Source organism: Knufia obscura, assembly GCF_036327395.1.
Source record: "Knufia obscura strain CCFEE 5817 isolate CBS 148926 chromosome Unknown scaffold_1, whole genome shotgun sequence".
In the NCBI taxonomy this organism is placed as follows: Eukaryota; Fungi; Ascomycota; class Eurotiomycetes; order Chaetothyriales; family Trichomeriaceae; genus Knufia; species Knufia obscura.
In genome coordinates, this window is record NW_027042687.1 from 4,141,039 (window position 1) to 4,159,752 (window position 18,714).

General features: G+C 51.3%; 6 protein-coding genes across 6 annotated transcripts; 3 read left to right on the forward strand and 3 right to left on the reverse strand.

The window, feature by feature from the left end:
• Positions 1-9: 9 nt before the first annotated feature.
• On the forward strand, positions 10-3,459 carry RAD5 (DNA helicase rad5; the record flags this gene model as incomplete). The annotated part of the gene is made up of 1 exon (XM_064870015.1): positions 10-3,459. The coding sequence occupies one exon, from the start codon at positions 10-12 to the stop codon at positions 3,457-3,459; it is 3,450 nt and encodes a 1,149-aa protein (XP_064735512.1).
• A 247-nt stretch (positions 3,460-3,706) lies between these two features.
• On the reverse strand, positions 3,707-4,669 carry PMZ80_001573 (uncharacterized protein; the record flags this gene model as incomplete). Its single annotated transcript, XM_064870016.1, has 2 exons — positions 3,707-3,997; positions 4,043-4,669. 2 exons carry the CDS (start codon positions 4,667-4,669, stop codon positions 3,707-3,709), a joined length of 918 nt encoding a protein of 305 aa, XP_064735513.1.
• An 871-nt stretch (positions 4,670-5,540) lies between these two features.
• Positions 5,541-7,067, forward strand: PMZ80_001574 (uncharacterized protein; the record flags this gene model as incomplete). The annotated part of the gene is made up of 1 exon (XM_064870017.1): positions 5,541-7,067. The coding sequence occupies one exon, from the start codon at positions 5,541-5,543 to the stop codon at positions 7,065-7,067; it is 1,527 nt and encodes a 508-aa protein (XP_064735514.1).
• Positions 7,068-8,108: 1,041 nt separating this feature from the next.
• On the reverse strand, positions 8,109-9,671 carry PMZ80_001575 (uncharacterized protein; the record flags this gene model as incomplete). The annotated part of the gene is made up of 1 exon (XM_064870018.1): positions 8,109-9,671. One exon carries the CDS (start codon positions 9,669-9,671, stop codon positions 8,109-8,111), a length of 1,563 nt encoding a protein of 520 aa, XP_064735515.1.
• Positions 9,672-9,947: 276 nt separating this feature from the next.
• On the forward strand, positions 9,948-13,451 carry MIP1 (DNA-directed DNA polymerase gamma mip1; the record flags this gene model as incomplete). The annotated part of the gene is made up of 1 exon (XM_064870019.1): positions 9,948-13,451. One exon carries the CDS (start codon positions 9,948-9,950, stop codon positions 13,449-13,451), a length of 3,504 nt encoding a protein of 1,167 aa, XP_064735516.1.
• A 652-nt stretch (positions 13,452-14,103) lies between these two features.
• PMZ80_001577 (uncharacterized protein) lies at positions 14,104-16,614 on the reverse strand (the record flags this gene model as incomplete). Its single annotated transcript, XM_064870020.1, has 1 exon — positions 14,104-16,614. The coding sequence occupies one exon, from the start codon at positions 16,612-16,614 to the stop codon at positions 14,104-14,106; it is 2,511 nt and encodes an 836-aa protein (XP_064735517.1).
• Positions 16,615-18,714: the final 2,100 nt, after the last annotated feature.

Consider the following 18,714-nt stretch of genomic DNA (forward strand, 5'->3'; position numbering starts at 1 on the left):
TGTTCTCTCATGGACATCGATAACCGCCCACGAAAAAGGCGTCGCTTCTTCGTCGACGACCCTGAGGATGAGCCAGCCACATCCTCAAATCATGCATCATCTTCCAGACCTCAGTCCTCGACAGACGGTGGCGAACGAGCGTCTAGCCAAACCGAGCCTGCGGATCTGCAGCCTGCGAACGATCCGGTGTCGAAGAGTGGCTTCGATGTAGACACATTTTGTACCTTCGTGGGTGAGCAATTGGATCAGGATGTGGTGCAGAAGATCCAAGATGCCTCGAACGGGGACATGGAGAGGGCCATCAACATGTACTTTGATGGCTCGTGGAAAGCCAGTGTTCCAGTCCATACACAGACGAATGGTCTCTCATCATGGATGAACCAGTCTCAGCCCAAAGTCAAACGGCAGGAGAGCAAGCCTGTGGAGGCACCAGCAGCTCCGATCACATTAAAGCAGATGCCTTCCGAGCGCTATGTTGGCTCATTTGGAGTAGAGGGCTGGTCTACAAAGAGTGGAACTGGACTTATCGGCCCTGGTGAGGTCGTGAATATCGAGAGGACCAAGCTAGCTCCGAAGACAAAGACAGGTCGTGGCGGCAAACAGGTGACTGTTGCATCTCGTAACCAGAAAGCAGATGTTATCACACGCTTCACGAACGCGAATGGACACGAGGTCGGAAGGTTACCGGAAGAAGCAGCCAGATGGGTAGCTCCTCTCCTCGACCAGAAGATCTGCAGGCTTCAGGGCACCTGTGTGTTCGCGGAGGAGAGATTGCGGGTGAATGATACCGTTTACCTACAGATACAAGCATTCATGCTGAAATCTGCATTCGAAGGCACCAACTTCGTCAAGCCTTCGGATGATAATCGAGAGACCGGCTTCTTTTCCGAGAAGGAGAGCACCGAGGAGAAAGACCTGAGGCTACGACAAGTAGCGCTGGTCAAGCTCTTTGACGAGATCAATTTGCATCCTACAACCACAAATTCAACCGTAGCAAAGCACAAGAAACAAGGTTTACTTCGAGCAGCAGAGATGTCTGAACAGTACGACAAGGAAAAGAAAGAGAAGCCTAAAGGCACTGGCACTTCTACGCCACAAACCGAAGAAGAGGAAGAAGGAGAAGAGCTCGAAGAAGATCAGCTGGATATGCTATATCAGAAAGCACAGCAGTTCGATTTTGGCATGCCAGAAGCACAACCGGCTGATACGTTTGCGCTTGATCTGCGTAAATACCAGAGGCAGGCGTTACATTGGATGCTAAGCAAGGAAAGGGACGCGAAGTCAGACAGACAAACCTCGATGCATCCGCTATGGGAGGAATACACTTGGCCAACGAAGGATGCTAACGATGCAGATGTACCGACTATTGAGGACCAAGACAAGTTTTATGTCAACCTGTATTCAGGAGAGATTAGCCTCGAATTTCCCGTACAGGAACAGAACTGCCTCGGTGGCATTCTTGCAGATGAGATGGGTCTCGGCAAGACAATTGAGATGTTCAGCTTGATACACACCAATAAGTCTGAAGAAGCATTGGCAGCCGCTGACAAGAGTGTTACATCAGTGAACCATCTACCACGACTTCCCCAGACCTCTGGCAACATCGAGCCTGCGCCATGTACCACTCTTGTCATCGCTCCAATGTCATTGCTTGCGCAATGGGAGAGCGAAGCCATCAAGTCGTCTAAAGCAGGCTCAATGAAGACGCTAGTGTACTATGGTTCTGACAAAGGTGCTGACCTGCCATCGTTGTGCTCAGCTGCCAATGCTGCGTCAGCGCCAAATGTGATCATCACCTCATATGGTATCGTGCTCTCCGAGTTCAATCAAATTGCTGCAAGTGGAGTCGATCCTGGCTCACATGGTGGCCTGTTCTCGGTCAATTTCTTCAGAATCATCCTGGATGAGGCGCACACCATCAAGAACAGACAGGCTAAGACATCTAAAGCGTGCTACGAGCTCAAAGCTAAGCATAGATGGGTCCTGACAGGTACACCCATCGTCAACAGGCTAGAGGATCTATTCAGCTTGGTACGCTTCCTCAAGGTTGAGCCGTGGAGCAATTTCTCCTTCTGGAAGACATTCATCACGGTACCCTTCGAAGCGAAGGATTTCGTTCGTGCGCTGAATGTCGTGCAGACAGTCCTTGAGCCTCTCGTGCTGAGAAGAACGAAAGATATGAAGACGCCAGATGGGGAAGCCCTTGTGCCATTACCGCCACGAGAGATCAAGATCGAAGAGGTTGAGCTATCGAAGACGGAGCGAGAGGTCTACGACCTCGTCTTCAACCGCGCAAAGAGGACATTCAACGAAGCATCGGCAGCCGGCAATCTTATGAAGTCGTACACGACCATTTTCGCACAGATTCTAAGACTGCGACAGTCATGTTGTCACCCTGTGCTGACTCGGAACAAAGATCTCGTGGCAAATGAAGAGGAAGCTGCTGCTGCTGCGGCATCAGATGAAAACGGCCTAGCCGACGATGTTGACCTTCAAGATCTCATTGATCGATTTAGCTCAGAGGCCAAGGTAGCCGAGAAAGACAAGCCAGAGAAAGACCCCATCAGCGCCTTCACAACACATGCCCTTCGCCAAATTCAAACAGACTCAAGCGGTGAATGTCCTCTGTGCCTTGACGAACCAATGGCCAACCCAGCCGTCACAATGTGCTGGCACAGCGCCTGCAAGAACTGCTTGGAAGACAATATCGCTAAGCAGACCGAGAAAGGCGAAATTCCGCGTTGCCCAATATGCCGAGAAACAGTGAACCCCCGAGATGTCTTCGAAGTCGTCAGATACGGCAGCTCCGAGAACACGCCCAATCCAGGTACACCAAGCGAAGAGGTCGACGAGACAGTTGACCTCTACGGCTCAACGCAAACCACGAAGCCACCACGGATTTCACTCCGCCGGCTACATCCATACTCTCCCACAGCATCCACATCCGCCAAAATAGCAGCACTCCTCGCCCACCTGACCTCCCTCCCCCGCACCACCAAATCCGTCGTCTTCTCCCAATTTACATCCTTCCTCGACCTCATCGCACCACAACTAACCCGCCACAACATAACCCACCTTCGCTTCGACGGCACCATGTCCCAGAAAGTTCGCGCACAGACGCTCCGTGCATTCAGCGCCGAGTCAGCCGACAGTCCCCGTGTGCTGCTGCTCAGCTTGCGTGCGGGCGGTGTAGGGCTTAACCTCACGGCCGCGAGTAGATGCTACATGATGGATCCGTGGTGGGCGTTTGCGGTTGAGGCGCAGGCTATCGATCGGGTGCATCGGATGGGACAGACGCAGGCTGTTGAGGTTGTGAGATTTGTGGTGAAGGAGAGTATCGAGGGGAGGATGTTGAAGATTCAGGAGAGGAAGATGGCTGTTGCGGGGACGTTGGGTGTTGGTCATGGGAGTGGTGGGGGTGGTGGGAGTCTTCAGGATTTGCAGATGTTGCTGGGCTAGGGACCTGGTGTGAGGATAGAATAGCTCGTGTCGTCGAGGCAGCTTCCATAGAGTACGCATCAATGACGCATTCCTGCGCGCTCACCTCATGAGATGTGTCCTGCTGCACCGGATACTGCATTTCGTTTGTTGTGAGTAGATGCGTATCAATACCCCATCTGACAGATGAAGAGATATTGAATTGCTTCGGCTCATTGGACTTTGCCCAGCCGGCTGATCCCCCCGTACCTCTAAAGCGAGGTTGTAGCTAGTCATCTTCGTCCGTTAGTCCTAGCATGAAGAGCAGCACGGGTGCCAACTCCTTTTCGGCCCAGTTTCCGCCAAACCATCCGACACTACCTTTTTCGAGCTTGGTCAAGGCGAAAGGACCCCGATATTGCTTGGTGGGAGACTCTCTGCTAGCCTCAATGTCTTTAGGATGAATGTAGAGGAGATCGTGGCTGGCACCATTCTTCAGTAATGACCCAAGTGGTACACCCCGTTCTGCCAGATGCTCAGGCAATTGTTTGTGATAGGCGTGGTTTTTGACATAAGCAGCCTAAGTAGGAGCGCGCGCGTCTCGCCATGCTAGCTGACAATGCACATTGAAAAATTCACCGGTGAGACTTCGGTAACTATAAGGCGTGATGATAGTGGTCCCGCCGCTTTTTGTGTAAGCTAGAAGGGTCTTGCAGAATGTTGTATCTCGAGCCTGACCGAAGAACCTGTCAGGGCGAAGGTCCGCTACAAAGACAGCCGCCACATTACCCCCACTCTCGAGATGATCTATGGCGTCTTCGGCGCGGCATACATGAACGATCCTACATCTGTCTCGTAGGGTCGGAATGAGGAATCCCAAATCAGTCGACAAGGACTCGTCTGCTATGACGAGAACAGTCTTCTCATTCGTAGCAGTCGTAACGTAGCGTCCTCTGCTAGCGGTGGCGCCAGGGTTATGCTCCATTTGAGACCGTACAGCTGATGTCCTCGTGAGCTGCGATGGGGCCACTCGTGGCTGCAAGTCTGCCCTCCGGACCAGCGGCTCTTGTTGGCCAGTGTCTGTAACAGCATGCCTGCGAGTAGCGTTCGCACCACTTGCCGGCTGGTTATAGTGGCTGCTCGTCTGAGCTATTGCGGAAATGTGAGGCATTACGGTCTGGCCAGCAAGATGCCATTGTCCTGTTGGTCCATAGACGAAGTAATTGTGCGTGAGGTTACCGAAGACAGTCATTCCGGATCCACTGACAACAGCGTCGCCGTAAGTATGTTGAGAGGTGAAGTTATGAACTGCTGCTGTACAACGTCCAGAACACGCACTACCGCACATCGAGCACACCTGGGAAGCGCTCTTGGAGGTGTATGTGTCTGCTGCAAGCTCTTGCGTCCTGGAGGTTCCGACATTTCGATCATTATGACAGTGAGTAGTGTCCATGGCCTTGGTGATCTCTGCTTGAGTACCCAAGGCTTCACCGCTGTGGAGGACGTCAGCGGTTAAATCTCATCGCGATGTCGGTCTTCGAGGATAGTCTGGCTGGTAACAACTGTGTCAGGCTGAAGGAGTGGTCGAAGTGTCAGGCGCATCACGTGTACCATCCGCAATCAGCCAATCGTACTCACAGACAAAAGTGCCACGCATAGCGAACCTGGATTGCTTAGGCAGACAGATCGTTAATAGAAGGTCTTTTACCCACATCTTCTTCACCACCTTGCCCTACGAGGAGAGCGAAGGTCGGCCTCATTTGCGAGCATCGACATCATCATGCCTTGCACAGGGATGTTCGTGATTGACCTGTGGCCGTGCTTTATATGTTGAATCAATGCACGTTGGGCCATGTCGGCATGCGGTCGACTAGAGAAGCGCACCGGAAGCAGTAAGCCTCTCCACAACCATCACGACGGACAGCAGCGTCACAACAATGTCTGTTGCAGCGCTGATATGCTCGTGAATCTCGTGGCGATATCGTGCCCTCAATTCGCGCCATCACGTGCGAGATTCACCATGTGTCCCACCGTACCTACCCTGACTACCTTCCTTATCTTCTTATTATGCGCTGTCGCCGTTTCCGTGCTCGTCGAGGTGACGTTTCGCACACTACGCCACTATGACAGCGAGTCTGCTGAGCCTACCAGATGAAGTTCTAGCCCAGATCATCGAGTACTTAGACGTCCGCTCTGTCTATGCAAGGCCTCGAGACAATGCATCGGCGCGACCATCCCACGTAGCACTAGCACTGACTTGCCATCGATTATCGCATCTCGTTCGCGACTCCGTTACGCGCGATCTGGAATTCGCCCTTCGAGACCATCAGCATGTCCAGCAGTACAGCCGCTCTGTTACTCTCACTGCCAAAGAAGACCAGCATCGCATCGAATTACTGATGAGGACCTGGTTTGATAGGCCCGAGCTTCTCAACCGTGTCAAGACTGTCACGATCGGTTTGCATAGGTACTCTGATGCAACTGTTGGCTTCGAATTCTTATCTTGGCTTTCGAGGTCAACATCATTGTTTGCACTGGGCTTGTACGAAGCGACAAGCAAGGACATCGACAATTTGGCATTCCTCTTCCATAATCGAAAAGACCGCTTTGTGAACCTCAAGAGACTTTCCGTGATTCAGGCTGATGGTTTCAAGTGTTCCCCAGAAGTGGTGTACAGCTTATGTATGCTGCCTAGCCTCGAGAGGATCACCATCAGAGCTAGCATCACAGCCAGAAGTGTGGCTCAAGGTCCATTCTTACAGGCAAATCCAGATTACCGATATCCAGTCGTTGATGGCGTGTGTCGGACGCCCAAACAGCTGGTATTTCCATCTTGGCAATTTGAAACAGATGTGCTGGAATACATCTTGCCTTCCGTGACGGTACGGACTCTTGTCATACCTCACCTCGGAGCGGGCCATATCAGAGCTACTCGCAGTAGCACGGTACGTAAATTGACGGACAATGATAGAAATCGTCCATACAGTCCAGCAAGGTTGAATGACATGTTGGCTCCGGCCAGGGAAAATCTAGAGTTCTTGAAAATTGGCAACAGTGTCCTATGGTATTACTATCACGACAATACCAAAATCGACCTTTCAGCATTCACAAAGCTGAGGATTGTACACGCCTCAAGCTCTCTGCTTTTCGGCCCTACACGAATCTCAAAGAATTTGGCCGTAGACAGCGAGGTATGGCGATTGCTACCGCGCTCAGTCGAGGACTTACACGTCCTTTTCGACGGTGTACAGGGCCTATTCTGGTCAGTTCCAGAGCTTGACCGGTTTCGAAGCCCTGATATGCTGATGGCGGACTTCGACCGCGAGGTCGTTGCCACAAGGCACAATCGAGCGCATGTCACCGATGACATCTGGACGGCAGGCCCTGGTAGTCAGTCGAAAGTTAGTGATGCACTGAGCTGGCTCACCCTCATCTTTGACCGGAAGCAGACTCATTTCCCTCAACTTAAATCCGTACACGTGGTGGAGTGCCATGATACGCATGTGATGAGAGGAGCATGGAAGTCCTTCGACCTGCTATCAATCTACCCTACGTTGTTTGCACCATACAATGTTCAAATTTCAGTCAGCATTTACGTACCAGCGGACTGGGATACAGCTTCGCTACGTAGCGTAGATGATACTGGCTAGCTCATACAACAGCTCAGGAGTCAAGCTCATGGTTTACGCTCAAGCAACGAGACACGACTAGGTGTTACCATTCTGAGCACAGATTCAAGGCAAGAATGCCGCACAAACGCGTTTGCACCCACTAATCCCTGCACGTCACGGACCAGCCTCACTTGGTCACTTCTGGTCATCCTCACTGCCGTCCTTCACTCGTATCCTTGATATCGAGACTCTTTCATGGACTCGAAAGTGCAAGGACTTCTGTATACCTTCGACACTGCAATCTGTCGATCCTGTTCCGTCACCTTCCAGCTGTGAACGCTAGTTGACCAAACCGTTCTCCCCAGAACACCTCCTAGCAGCGCAAGCCTTGTCTAAATCCCCAACGAGTATAACGGCATGCGAGTGATCCCAGCTACACTCACCATTTGCGAGCATAGCGTCGCGAACATCCAAGCGTTGTTTTCCCACTACCCGGTCAAGTCTCGACATGGGCGGCAGATACCGGTCCCGCCAGCACGGCGTATCTCGACGGTATCCCTGGCTGGATGGTCAGGTCGAAGATCACTTCCCACATACCGCCTGATACTGATGCCTCAATCCGCCGCGGTCACATTGGCTTCCTTCGATATTATCGATCGCCACCCTTGCCGAGATCAGGCAGCCACAGGCAATTCTGTTTTGACTCTTGCGCCTGCTGCGTCAGTTGACATACGTGTCACTGAGGAACAGAAGTCACTCATGGTTGGGCAATTATCAGTGCGTGACCCGATCATATTTGTGCATACAGCCTTTCATCGTCCGCCTACACCTCGTCGAGATATTCTTTTGCGTCATATGTCATATGTCGGTCCATGTTTTCGCTCTTCGTACAGGCAGGTAATGCACGAGGATTGTGAAAATCCAGGAGATGATGCGTGTAAAGATGCATGTGTAGATGGGTCATTTCTTTCCGGGACGAAAGTCATGGGTATCAATAGTCTCCTGTCCCATAGCGCCCTGCTAATCAGATATGTAATACCAGGCTCCTCGCTCTATACCCTGCAAGTAGAGATACCTGTCTCAGGGTGACCCAAACAACGAATCATCATCATCAACACTCGACCTCGCGGTTTCACCTCTTTTCCTCTTTCTCAGCCCTTTCCCCAACGGCTTGATTTTCTTCTCCTCCTCACTCTCACCCTTAATCGCATCCAGATCAACCACATCCTCCGTTCTAGCCCTCTGCTTCCCCTTCTCCTCGATCTTCTCGAAAAATTCCTTCCTCTCCTTCCTGCTCTCGAAATCTTTCCTCTTCATCTTCTTGATTTCGAGGCCCACGAGTCCACCCGTCGATCTAGCATTGGTACTAACTTCCTTACTCAGAAGTGGCTTTCTGCAGACGGGGCAAAGTCCCTGTGTTCGCCGTCCTGGTCCGATCTCATCTCTTCGGAGTTGCTCTGACCACTTCAGGGAGTCCATTATGCAGCGGTGGCAGAAGAGGTGGCCGCAAATTGTGGTTGTTGCGTGGGTTGGACTGTCCATGCAGATGGCGCATTTGTAGCCAGATAGGGCTGTGGGCGTGTTGCCTGAGGGTGTGGTGGTCTGTTGTACTTTGTTCTGTGCGTTGATGGCATCTTGTTGTTCTTTCGCAAGGAGAGCTGTGAGAGTATTCGAGTCGTCGACTGTAGTGAGGTCGATTGGATTCATGGTTTCGTTGGTGGGGTCTGCGGTATCTCTCTGGTCGACAGAAGACGAGCCAAGGGAGGATTCTGAGAGATCTGATATGGAAGGAGCGTCTGACGCGTTTGAACTTCGACGTGACCTTTGGCGCCGTTCGGCAGTGTCACCGGCTATCCTCGTCTCTGCTTCCTGCCTTTGTGCTCTTTCTCTTTCCTGGGCCTCGAGTCGGGCCTGCTGTTCGGCCCTTTGACGATTGCGGCGCTCAACCCGCTCCCAATCTCTTCTAGCCTGCGCCTGGCGGCGTACTGCTGTCTCGTCCGCTCGGCTGGTGTTCAGATCTGGTCGGCGGGTGTGCGCAATTGGAGGACCCGGAATTGGAGGACCAATCGGCTGGTAATTGAAGTTTGGCTCTAAGAAGTCTCGGAAAGAGGCGACTGGGGTAAAGCCCGTACCTCTGTGGTTGCTATTTAGAGCAGCAATACTGGACGAGTGTGGACCAAAGGCAGGTTCGTTGAAGGAATTGGCGGCCCGGATGGTCGACCTTCCTCTACTGGTGTCTTGAGGGTGCCTCGTCTGAGTCATGAAATTATCTTCAGTTGAGCCGTCAGATGAGACGTTTGTGAGGTCGACAACGTTGTTCTGAGAGGGAGCTCCCCCTCCTCCACCTGCAGATCTGAAGGCTTCTCGTGCGTTCCTCAAAGCCATATCTGCATTGTGCAGAGCCTCTTCTACGTCTCGTAATGTCTCTCGGTAGTTGATCGGGGGTGAAGTCTCTGGCTCGGGGTCTCTACTGGGAAGTGAAAGTTGGGGTGTGAAGGTAGTTCGAGCGGGTTGGGGAGGAGGCAACAATCGTGCTGCTCCTGGTATCGGTCGCAGTAGCAGGGGCCCACTAGGACGACTGAACGGGTCGTTCAATCCTTCTACGTAATCCTCTGGCCACGAAGTATACAAGTTATTTGACATGCTGTTCAGCAAAAAAGCTCAGTGGTGAAGGTCAGCTATTGTTGTTCTTGTGGCCTCGTTGTGATGTTCCGGTGCACGCCAGCGGCGACGTTGACAATATCTGGCCTGAGTGCCTGATGATGGCGGCGATAAGCCATATCTCCTATCGATAAGATAGCGTACACCTTCCTTCTTTGGCCGTAACTTTTCTCCTGAGATCATCGAAGAGGATGCCCGTATTGGTTGCGCCAACATCGATACCACCACCAATGACCAGATAACAACAACTACAAGCCCATGCTGTGGCCTCCTGCTCCGGCGCAATGTGCGCGCGGCTACACAAGAACCGTACAGAAGTTTAGGATACGCCCCTACTATGCCTCGCGTGCTGCAGCCATACTACGACGCCACTATGCCGACGACGCGACGGCGGCCACATCCATCTCGAGACATCCAAACGCGAGGTACAACGAGATAGGAGTACAACAGGTCAGCAGCAATGTCCACCAACAAGTCTTCCCAGACAGATCCTTCACTCCTCGAAGCGACTTGGTCGAGCTGTCCCGGAAGCATCTTGAACAGCACGAGCTGTTGGGCAAGAATTTAGATGACACACCGCCAGTCGGTTTGCAGATACCCTCTCTGCAGGGTACCAGCTTGGACGAGCATTTCCAACGAATAGCCAGCGATGCATCCGAACCGTGGCTTGGTTATGCAAAGAGCTTCGCCACCGCCCACACGCCTCAGCGACCTCGAAAGTGGATAAGGAGGAGTGGTTGGACAAAGTACAATGCGGACATGACTACCGAAGAGATCGATGCGCCAGATGAGGCGATGCTCTCGTTCGATGTTGAGACCATGTGGAAGGAGAGTCCATTCGCTGTCATGGCTTGCGCTGCTAGTCCAAACGCCTGGTATGCTTGGATCTCACCATGGCTGCTTGGAGAGACCGAAAACTCCGTCCAGCTTATACCGCTTGGTGACCCATCGAAGGAGCGTATCGTGATCGGACACAACATTGGTTATGATAGGGCAAGGATTAAGGAGGAATATCACCTGGACCAGAGCAAGAACTTTTTCATTGATACAATGTCACTGCATGTGGCAGTGAATGGAATGTGCTCTCATCAAAGGCCGACGTGGATGAAACACCAGAAGAATAGAAATCTGCGCGAGAAGATGTCTGGGAACAATAGTTCCGCTGAGCTTGCCACTCTACTCGAGAACAAAATGCTGAGCGAGGAAGAAGAAGAACTTTGGGTTGGCAGGAGTTCTATCAATTCTCTGCGTGATGTGGCCAAGTTCCATACTGGTGTCACCATAGACAAGGCCCAACGAGACTATTTTGGAGAACTTGACAAAGATGGCATTTGCGCGAAACTTGAGGAGTTGCTCGACTATTGTGCTGCTGATGTTGATATTACACACAAGGTCTATCGCAAGGTCTTTCCGAATTTTCTCGAGACATGTCCGCATCCTGTTAGCTTCGGTGCACTGCGACACCTGTCATCGGTCATCCTGCCAGTCAATGAGACGTGGCAGCAGTATCTCGACAATGCCGAAAATACGTTCAATGAGCGCCTGCAGAATGTAGAAAGAAGACTTATTGAGTTGGCGGACAAGGCTCTGGAAGTGAAAGAGCAGCCAGATGAATATACTAATGATCCTTGGCTCAATCAGCTGGACTGGACAGGTCAAGAGATCCGATACAAAAAGACGAAGAAGAAGGGCGAAGCACCGCAGCCAGTAGCCAAACAGAAGAAGCCGGGGATGCCGAACTGGTACAAAGATCTGTACGTGTCGAATGCTTCACCGATCAATTTGACGGTACGAACTAGAATTGCCCCTCTCTTACTGAAACTTTGCTGGGATGGCTATCCACTTTTCTGGTCAGACAAAAATGGTTGGACCTTCCGAGTACCGGTCGCAGAAGCCGCCAAGTACAAGAATGGCAATGTCGTTCCTGCTGATCTGACAGAGGAACAGAACCCGTCTATTCGCGATGACAGGAAGCATGTCTACTTCAAACTTCCACACAAGGACGGTCCCACGGCACGCTGCTCGTCACCATTAGCGAAAGGTTATCTGCAGTACTTCGAATCTGGCAAGCTGAGCTCTGAATTTGCTCTTGCCAGAGAAGCTCTGGAAATGAACGCGTCCTGCTCCTATTGGATGTCGGCTCGAGACCGCATAACAGGCCAGCTTGTTGTCAAAGAGAGTGACCGCGATTCGTCACTGTCCGATTCGCAAATAGGCTTCATCCTACCGCAAGTCATACCTATGGGCACAATCACCCGGCGGGCAGTCGAGAATACTTGGCTCACGGCCAGTAACGCAAAGAAGAACAGAGTCGGCTCAGAATTGAAGTCTATGGTCAAAGCACCACCAGGCTACGTCTTCGTGGGTGCAGATGTGGACTCGGAAGAACTATGGATTGCATCGTTAGTCGGTGACGCCCAATTTCAGCTCCATGGCGGCAATGCTATCGGCTTCATGACGCTCGAGGGTACAAAGAGCGCAGGTACAGATCTACACTCGAAAACAGCGAAGATTCTTGGAATCTCAAGGAACGATGCCAAGGTCTTCAATTATGGTCGCATCTATGGAGCTGGCTTGAAGTTCGCGAGCACGCTGTTGAGACAATTCAACCCAGATCTCAGCGAGAAGGAAACTACCGCGATTGCGAACAAGCTTTACCAGGAAACCAAAGGAACGAAAACTCGTCGGAAAGTCCTAAGCGAAGGGGCGTCCTTCTGGCGCGGCGGTACAGAGTCACTCGTCTTCAACAAGCTGGAAGAATTTGCAGAGCAAGAACGACCGCGTACACCAGTACTCGGAGCCGGAATCACAGAAGCGCTCATGCGGCGGTTCATCAACCAAGGCTCTTTCATGACTAGTCGGATCAACTGGGCCATTCAATCCTCTGGAGTCGATTACCTTCACCTCCTCATCATATCAATGGATTACCTCATCCGCCGCTTCAATATACAAGCGCGAGTGAGCATCACCGTCCACGATGAGATCAGATATCTAGTCAAAGAAGAGGACAAATACCGTGCTGCGATGGCACTACAAATCTCAAATCTATGGACGCGAGCAATGTTTTCCCAGCAAATGGGCATTGATGACCTCCCTCAATCTTGCGCGTTCTTCAGTGCAGTAGACATCGATTTTGTCCTACGCAAGGAAGTCGACATGGACTGTGTTACACCATCTCATCTAACACCCATCGCACCCGGTGAGTCCCTGGACATCACGCAGCTGCTCGCCAAGGGCGACCAAGCCTTCCTCGACCCAAAGATCGTGCCCGAGGACAAACAGGTGATGGAGCTGGATCGATTCACATACACACCACGGACACCCGTCATCCAATCCCTAACCTCAAACACTACAACCGAGGAAGGCACGAGATACCTCAGAGCACAACTCGCAACCACAGACAAGGAGCTCAAGGCCATCATCAAGGAGGCAGAAGGCACCTCTGCGCCCAAACCCCTCAAAAAAGCACTAACCGGCAACGACGACGACAACAGCGGCTCGATCAAGGCACCAGCAAAAAGAGGCAGGAAACCGAAACCAAAGGTGCCGGCCATTCCAGCCTACGCGCAGCCTCAACGGGCAGTGCTAATGGAGGTAGAAGATCGCTGGTCCGCTGGTGCGAGAAATGCATTCGCCCAGCCGAAGAATAGGTTGCCGTGGTGGGCGACTAAGAAAGTTGGGAGTGGTGCTGGTGCTGGTGCTGGACCTTTTACTGGACCTGTGCTTGAGAAGGGGTGGGTTAAGGATGGGTGGGAGGTGTGAGGATCTTCTTTGTCTACTTGCATCATCAGGGAATATATTGGGCGAGCTATGGGATGATATGTATGAGCTATGTGTGCATCACTGTACTGGATACTATTGGTGCTGGACTTGTTTCTCTCAGATGGGCGGTGAGGTATCGATGCCGGTTATGGCATTTGGGACGGAACCAGCTTGTTACAAATCACGACCTTGTATGACCATTATGTTACGTATTTAGCTGTAAATAGTTATGTCTAATACCTTATCCTGCTGTACATACCAGCACCTATGATCCTGTTTAGTACACGTTCCCATTCCAGAACTACTTGCAAGTCGTTAGTGGTTGGAGGCCAGCTAGAGCTGGATTCTCTAGGTGGACATTCCATCCTAATAGCGGTCTGATCTGTTGAATTTGGTTGATAAGATCACAAGCACAGCGAAATCAATCATATATCTGCCAAGATGATAAACCTATTACGCGACGAGAAACGTGCTCTAGTACTGCCACCTCCTTAACGTCTGTCAGCACCAGTACTTACATATCTCGTCGTCTCCATCAAGGCTCAAAGCAAAGATTGATTGAATGCACAACGATAGAACACAATTGAAGAGTGGCATGATTCATTCATTCCATGATCCCATAACATCATAACTTTTCGCTAAAAGAAACATCTCACACAACTATGTACTCTCCTTCTCCTTCAGTTCTGGCCGCCTCCTTCATCATAACATCCCGAAAAACGAAAGCACTGCTCGTCGAATGATCTGAGCCCGCGCTGCCGTTCGATGGACTGGTACCGTCTGATCTAGGACTTGAATGGGAAGAATTGGCACTCCATACCTTCTCCAACAATTGCAAGCAGCTAGCGTTGTTAAGAAACCCAGAATCCTTCTGGATGTCTGTGCATCGCCCTCTGATAACATTCCTGCCTTCTTCATCAACGCACTCTGTGCCAGTGATGAAGAGTGGCCATAGAAGGTATACATCGCTTACAACCTTCTTGATGTAGTTCAGACTCTGTCTGACCCACTGTTGAATCGTTTCGTCGCTAGATGGTAGCTGAGGCTGTGCCAGTCTTTCCAGATAGACAAGCGCAGAATAGCGGAAGGACTGCGAGATGTTCTCGAGGTCCATGCGCTGATCGACCGTCAGAGAAGACGATTCGCTGCTGAGCGAGTCAAATAGAGTGGTGTCAAGTCTCCATGACAGTAGATCATTTCTGATCTCTTGCCATTCTTGCCAGAACTGTTTGTTGGTATCAAAATCAACATTGCTGAGTCCGAGACCAACGCTCTTGTCATGCCGCATCCAGCCGTTGCCGTCGAAAGATGCATATGCGTCGGCCGCAAAAGGCATTGGAGGCAGAGGACCCGGTATGGACGAATCAGTCGCTTCCACGCTCTTGCCCTGGCGGAGCGAGTTTAGCCTGCCAAGTTTGGATATGGATTTGAATAATTGCGTCTCAATACCGACCATGTTCTCCAGGGACCAATCACCGCAAAGTGCTGACATTTCGAGAAACGAGCCAGTGATCTGACCTTCCCTGTCATTGACGGTCGCTGCGAGAGAATCAAACCAGGTGAAAAGCCTGGACATCCACTTGGAGCCTTCGCTACCGATTTTCATGTTGTCCCCTCTCAAAGCAAGTAGTTTGCGAACACCAGCAAACTGGGTCTGGAACTTTGCAACGCCAGAATCGCAAATGTGGAACAGGCACAACATCAGCAAAGTAGCTAGGATGGAGTCGTCCTTGCGCATTACTGGATGTGCGAGCTGCTGATTGAGCTGTGAGACAGCTAATCGCTTATGCAGTGTCTCCTCCCGCATCTGTTCCTCAGGCGAAAGGAAAGTCTGTGCATAGTCGTTCGTCAAATGGACGTGAGCGAAAGACGACCTTCGCGCGGGCGCTGTCTTGCCAGTCGACAGGAGCCCTATGCCTCGACGCTGTCTCAAATTGCTTGCGGCTAAGGCGGAAATGGCGTGCTGTAAAGTCTCGCTCCCCTCTGCTAGACGCAGAATCTGTGATCTGAAGGGATTGCTGGGACTATCGAATGCAACTATCACAGGTGAAATGACTTCTGCGTAGTAGTTGATCAGGTATTGCATTCTCGTAGTCCTGCCAATATTGCTTATTCCAGAGAGTACTGGCATTGGAAAGCTCAAATCGAAGGGCGATGTTGGTGATAGTAACGAGAGTTCATCGGATATGGCACTATCCTCGTATTGGTCTCGGGTGACCTCTTCATCCGCCTCCTCGACAGAACCAGGTATCGGTAGCTGCATCGACCGATCGGCCTGCAAAAGCATGGCTATACCGTCAAAGGTTTGTTCAGTATGGGTATTGAGAGGGTGGCGAGCTTCGTCCGAAAAGGACAGCTGAGATGGGGATACCAGGTCAGAACCCGTCGGAAAGGTGTCTTCGCATTGATCATAGTATGTGGTGATTGACGTGTGATTGGGACCACTGGTCGGCGTCGAGGCAGACTTAGGCGTCAGGTACGTTGTGGTTGGCACAGGTTGTTCGACCCATACATCATCGCGAAAAGAAACACCTGCCTGATGTGAGGCATCGGCGTAATTAGGAGAAACGGGACTGCGGTTAGTGTAATATGACTGAGAGGTGGCTTGAGAAGTGTTCACGTTCTGTCCGGTATGATGGACCACATGCGGTGCTGAGAAAAAGGTTGGATCCCAGATCGCGCCTTGATTATGCGAGCGCGTGGAGGCAGGTATTGCGACCTCGGGACTGGTTCTGGCAGGCACGACTGGCTGTACTTGCGGTATCTTGTAATCGTGTTCGAGTGCAGGAGCAACCCCGGCAGGCGACTGCACAAGTATTGGCGGTGCATCGAAATTTGTATCTCGTCTTTTCTTTGCCTTTGGCGGTGAACCTGTAGGTACGAACTTGTGCGTCCCAGCGATTGGCAACGACAGTCCACGAAGTTTTCCACGACTCGCAACACCAACACCCCAAGTCAACTGCGTCTTGTATCCTGAGCAATCTTGACCCTCGTCAAGACACTGCGAACAGTATGGTCTTCTTCGATCGCATGTGACATTGCGTTCCGCACACCTGAAGCAGTCATTAGCAGCGCCGGCTGCTGGGGCTCTCTTCTTTCGCTTTCGTGGATTGGGGACTGCTTGTGGCATCTGCATGGACGGCATTTCCAGCATAGCTGCCATGCTGTGCGCCGTTACAACTGACTTTGAGTGCTTCCGCCTGGTCGTGGTGGTCAAGTATTCACAGTAATGGACGGATCCATGTCTCGTGACTGGTGGCAACGGGTTGGACAGATTCTGCTCCTACCTGTATATCGACAACATTATGAAAGGAAGCAAGAGGCGCAGCTTCATCCTCCGTCAAACACAATTCTCAATTCATGCAGGCCAAGCCACTTCACAACGTGTGAAGCAGATCATTTCACTTACGGCACATGGCTTCTGCTGTCCGGAGTGAAGTTCGAAGATCCGCTGCATCATGTTGTCTGGGGATAGCAATCAGCAGGATCGGAGTGGGGTTCGGCGTTAAGCATGGTTTGAGACTAGTTCACGGAAACAGACACCACCTCGTGAGATCGCTTCCAATCAATGGATGGAAAGAGCAATGAGTCCACTGATAGAAGGCTCAAAGTGTGCACTAGCACTATTCTCGTTAGTGTTTATATGCCGCGAGAACTCCCCCGGATAAATTAGATCTCGCAAGAGTCAAGGTCCCTGCACGACGGGCGGCGCCCTTATCAACGGTCGGTTAGAGCCTCGACGTAATCTGCAACTCGTCCTGATAGGGACGGAGTAGACACCGACTTCGAACCTGAGATCATTGCGCGTCTCCGTATGCTTAGCAGTCAGGCTGTTAGCAGAGAACAGCTTCGCTTCTGCTGTAACGGCAGTATCTCGCATAGCGGGTGTGAACATTTGTCGTGTCGAGAAATGCCTACTCGTAGAGATAAGGGCGGAGACAGGCCGGCACAGCGACAGCTTGATTTGACCGAGGCTCTCCGGCGAACTCAGCCGGCTAATCGTTTGGACGAGCTCCTTGTCTTGAAGCAGTGCATTCGGCGAGGTGCCTGAGAATGATCAGCGAGCTTTGCCATGCTTCTCTGCTCCTCCCTGCAGCCACACTGTCCGGGATCGACGGAGCACGTCCACAGACGGGGTTTGCCTCCGCCTGGGTGTGCTCGGATAATTGTGTACCTGGCTCACTGAGGGCACATACATGTATATATTCTTGTTGAATCCGTCAACCTCGTTAATATGCGTACAACCGTTCTATGCGACTAATATCTCTACCTTGTGGCATAATTGTCTGGACAGCGGTCATTACATAGATAGCCCTAGTAAAGGGACAGACACGCAATCCAGCAGGCCACGCATTCACTTGAGATCTGTGGAGAAGAGCTTTGGCGCCTGGGACTCGGAGGGCACCACTGAATAATAGACAGGTTCTATTGGAATATCGAGCGTTTTTCGAGCGGTTTTTCGAGCCCCTACGTAAGTCTATTGGCGTATGTTAGTTCCATCAATCCAACAAATCATTACTGGGTGACTGGACACAGAGTGGAAGCAAGAGGGTAACGCTAAACTGAATTTATCGCTCGACACAATATCGAGTACCGCGATATTCCGTCGAGCGATTAGAGTTTGGTTGTACGAACATTGGCATCTAAGCCTAGGTAGGCTCAATCAATCGCTCGAAAAACGCTCGATAATGAGAATAGAACCTGTCTAATGACTCTCGCATTGCTGAAGGAGCTCGATCTGGTGATAGAGTACACCTTCGACGAAGAAAAAGCATGTGCTAACTACCTGTAATGTTAGCGGTTAGCTGTTTGTTGTTTCTTATCATCTGTTCGTGTGTCGAATTGTGGGAGGCAAACTTTTGTTCGCTGGTTTTCGATGCGTTGAGGCATGCAGACCGCAAAATTGAAAGAGGAATAAAATACCTGTCTACACATCGGGTAACCTCAAACTCACGAGTCATGCTCAATCTTCGTCACCAAAATCCTGCCAACACCTCATCGATGCCGATCGTTTCTGATGGCTAATTCAAAGTGAGTTCAAGGATCACGCAACCAAGAGTCGTGCTCGCCTAACCCCTGAACCTGGTTCGAATATGTGCGACTCTTCGAACGCGAAGAATATCTGCTTCCAAATACATGGATCGTCGTCCGCATTGATGGCCGCGGTTTCCACAAGTAAGTCTTACACTTCGCCATGCACTGGCAATCGACTCGGCAAGTGCCACTGATCGCACCATCTTCGCTTCGACCATCTCAACATTTC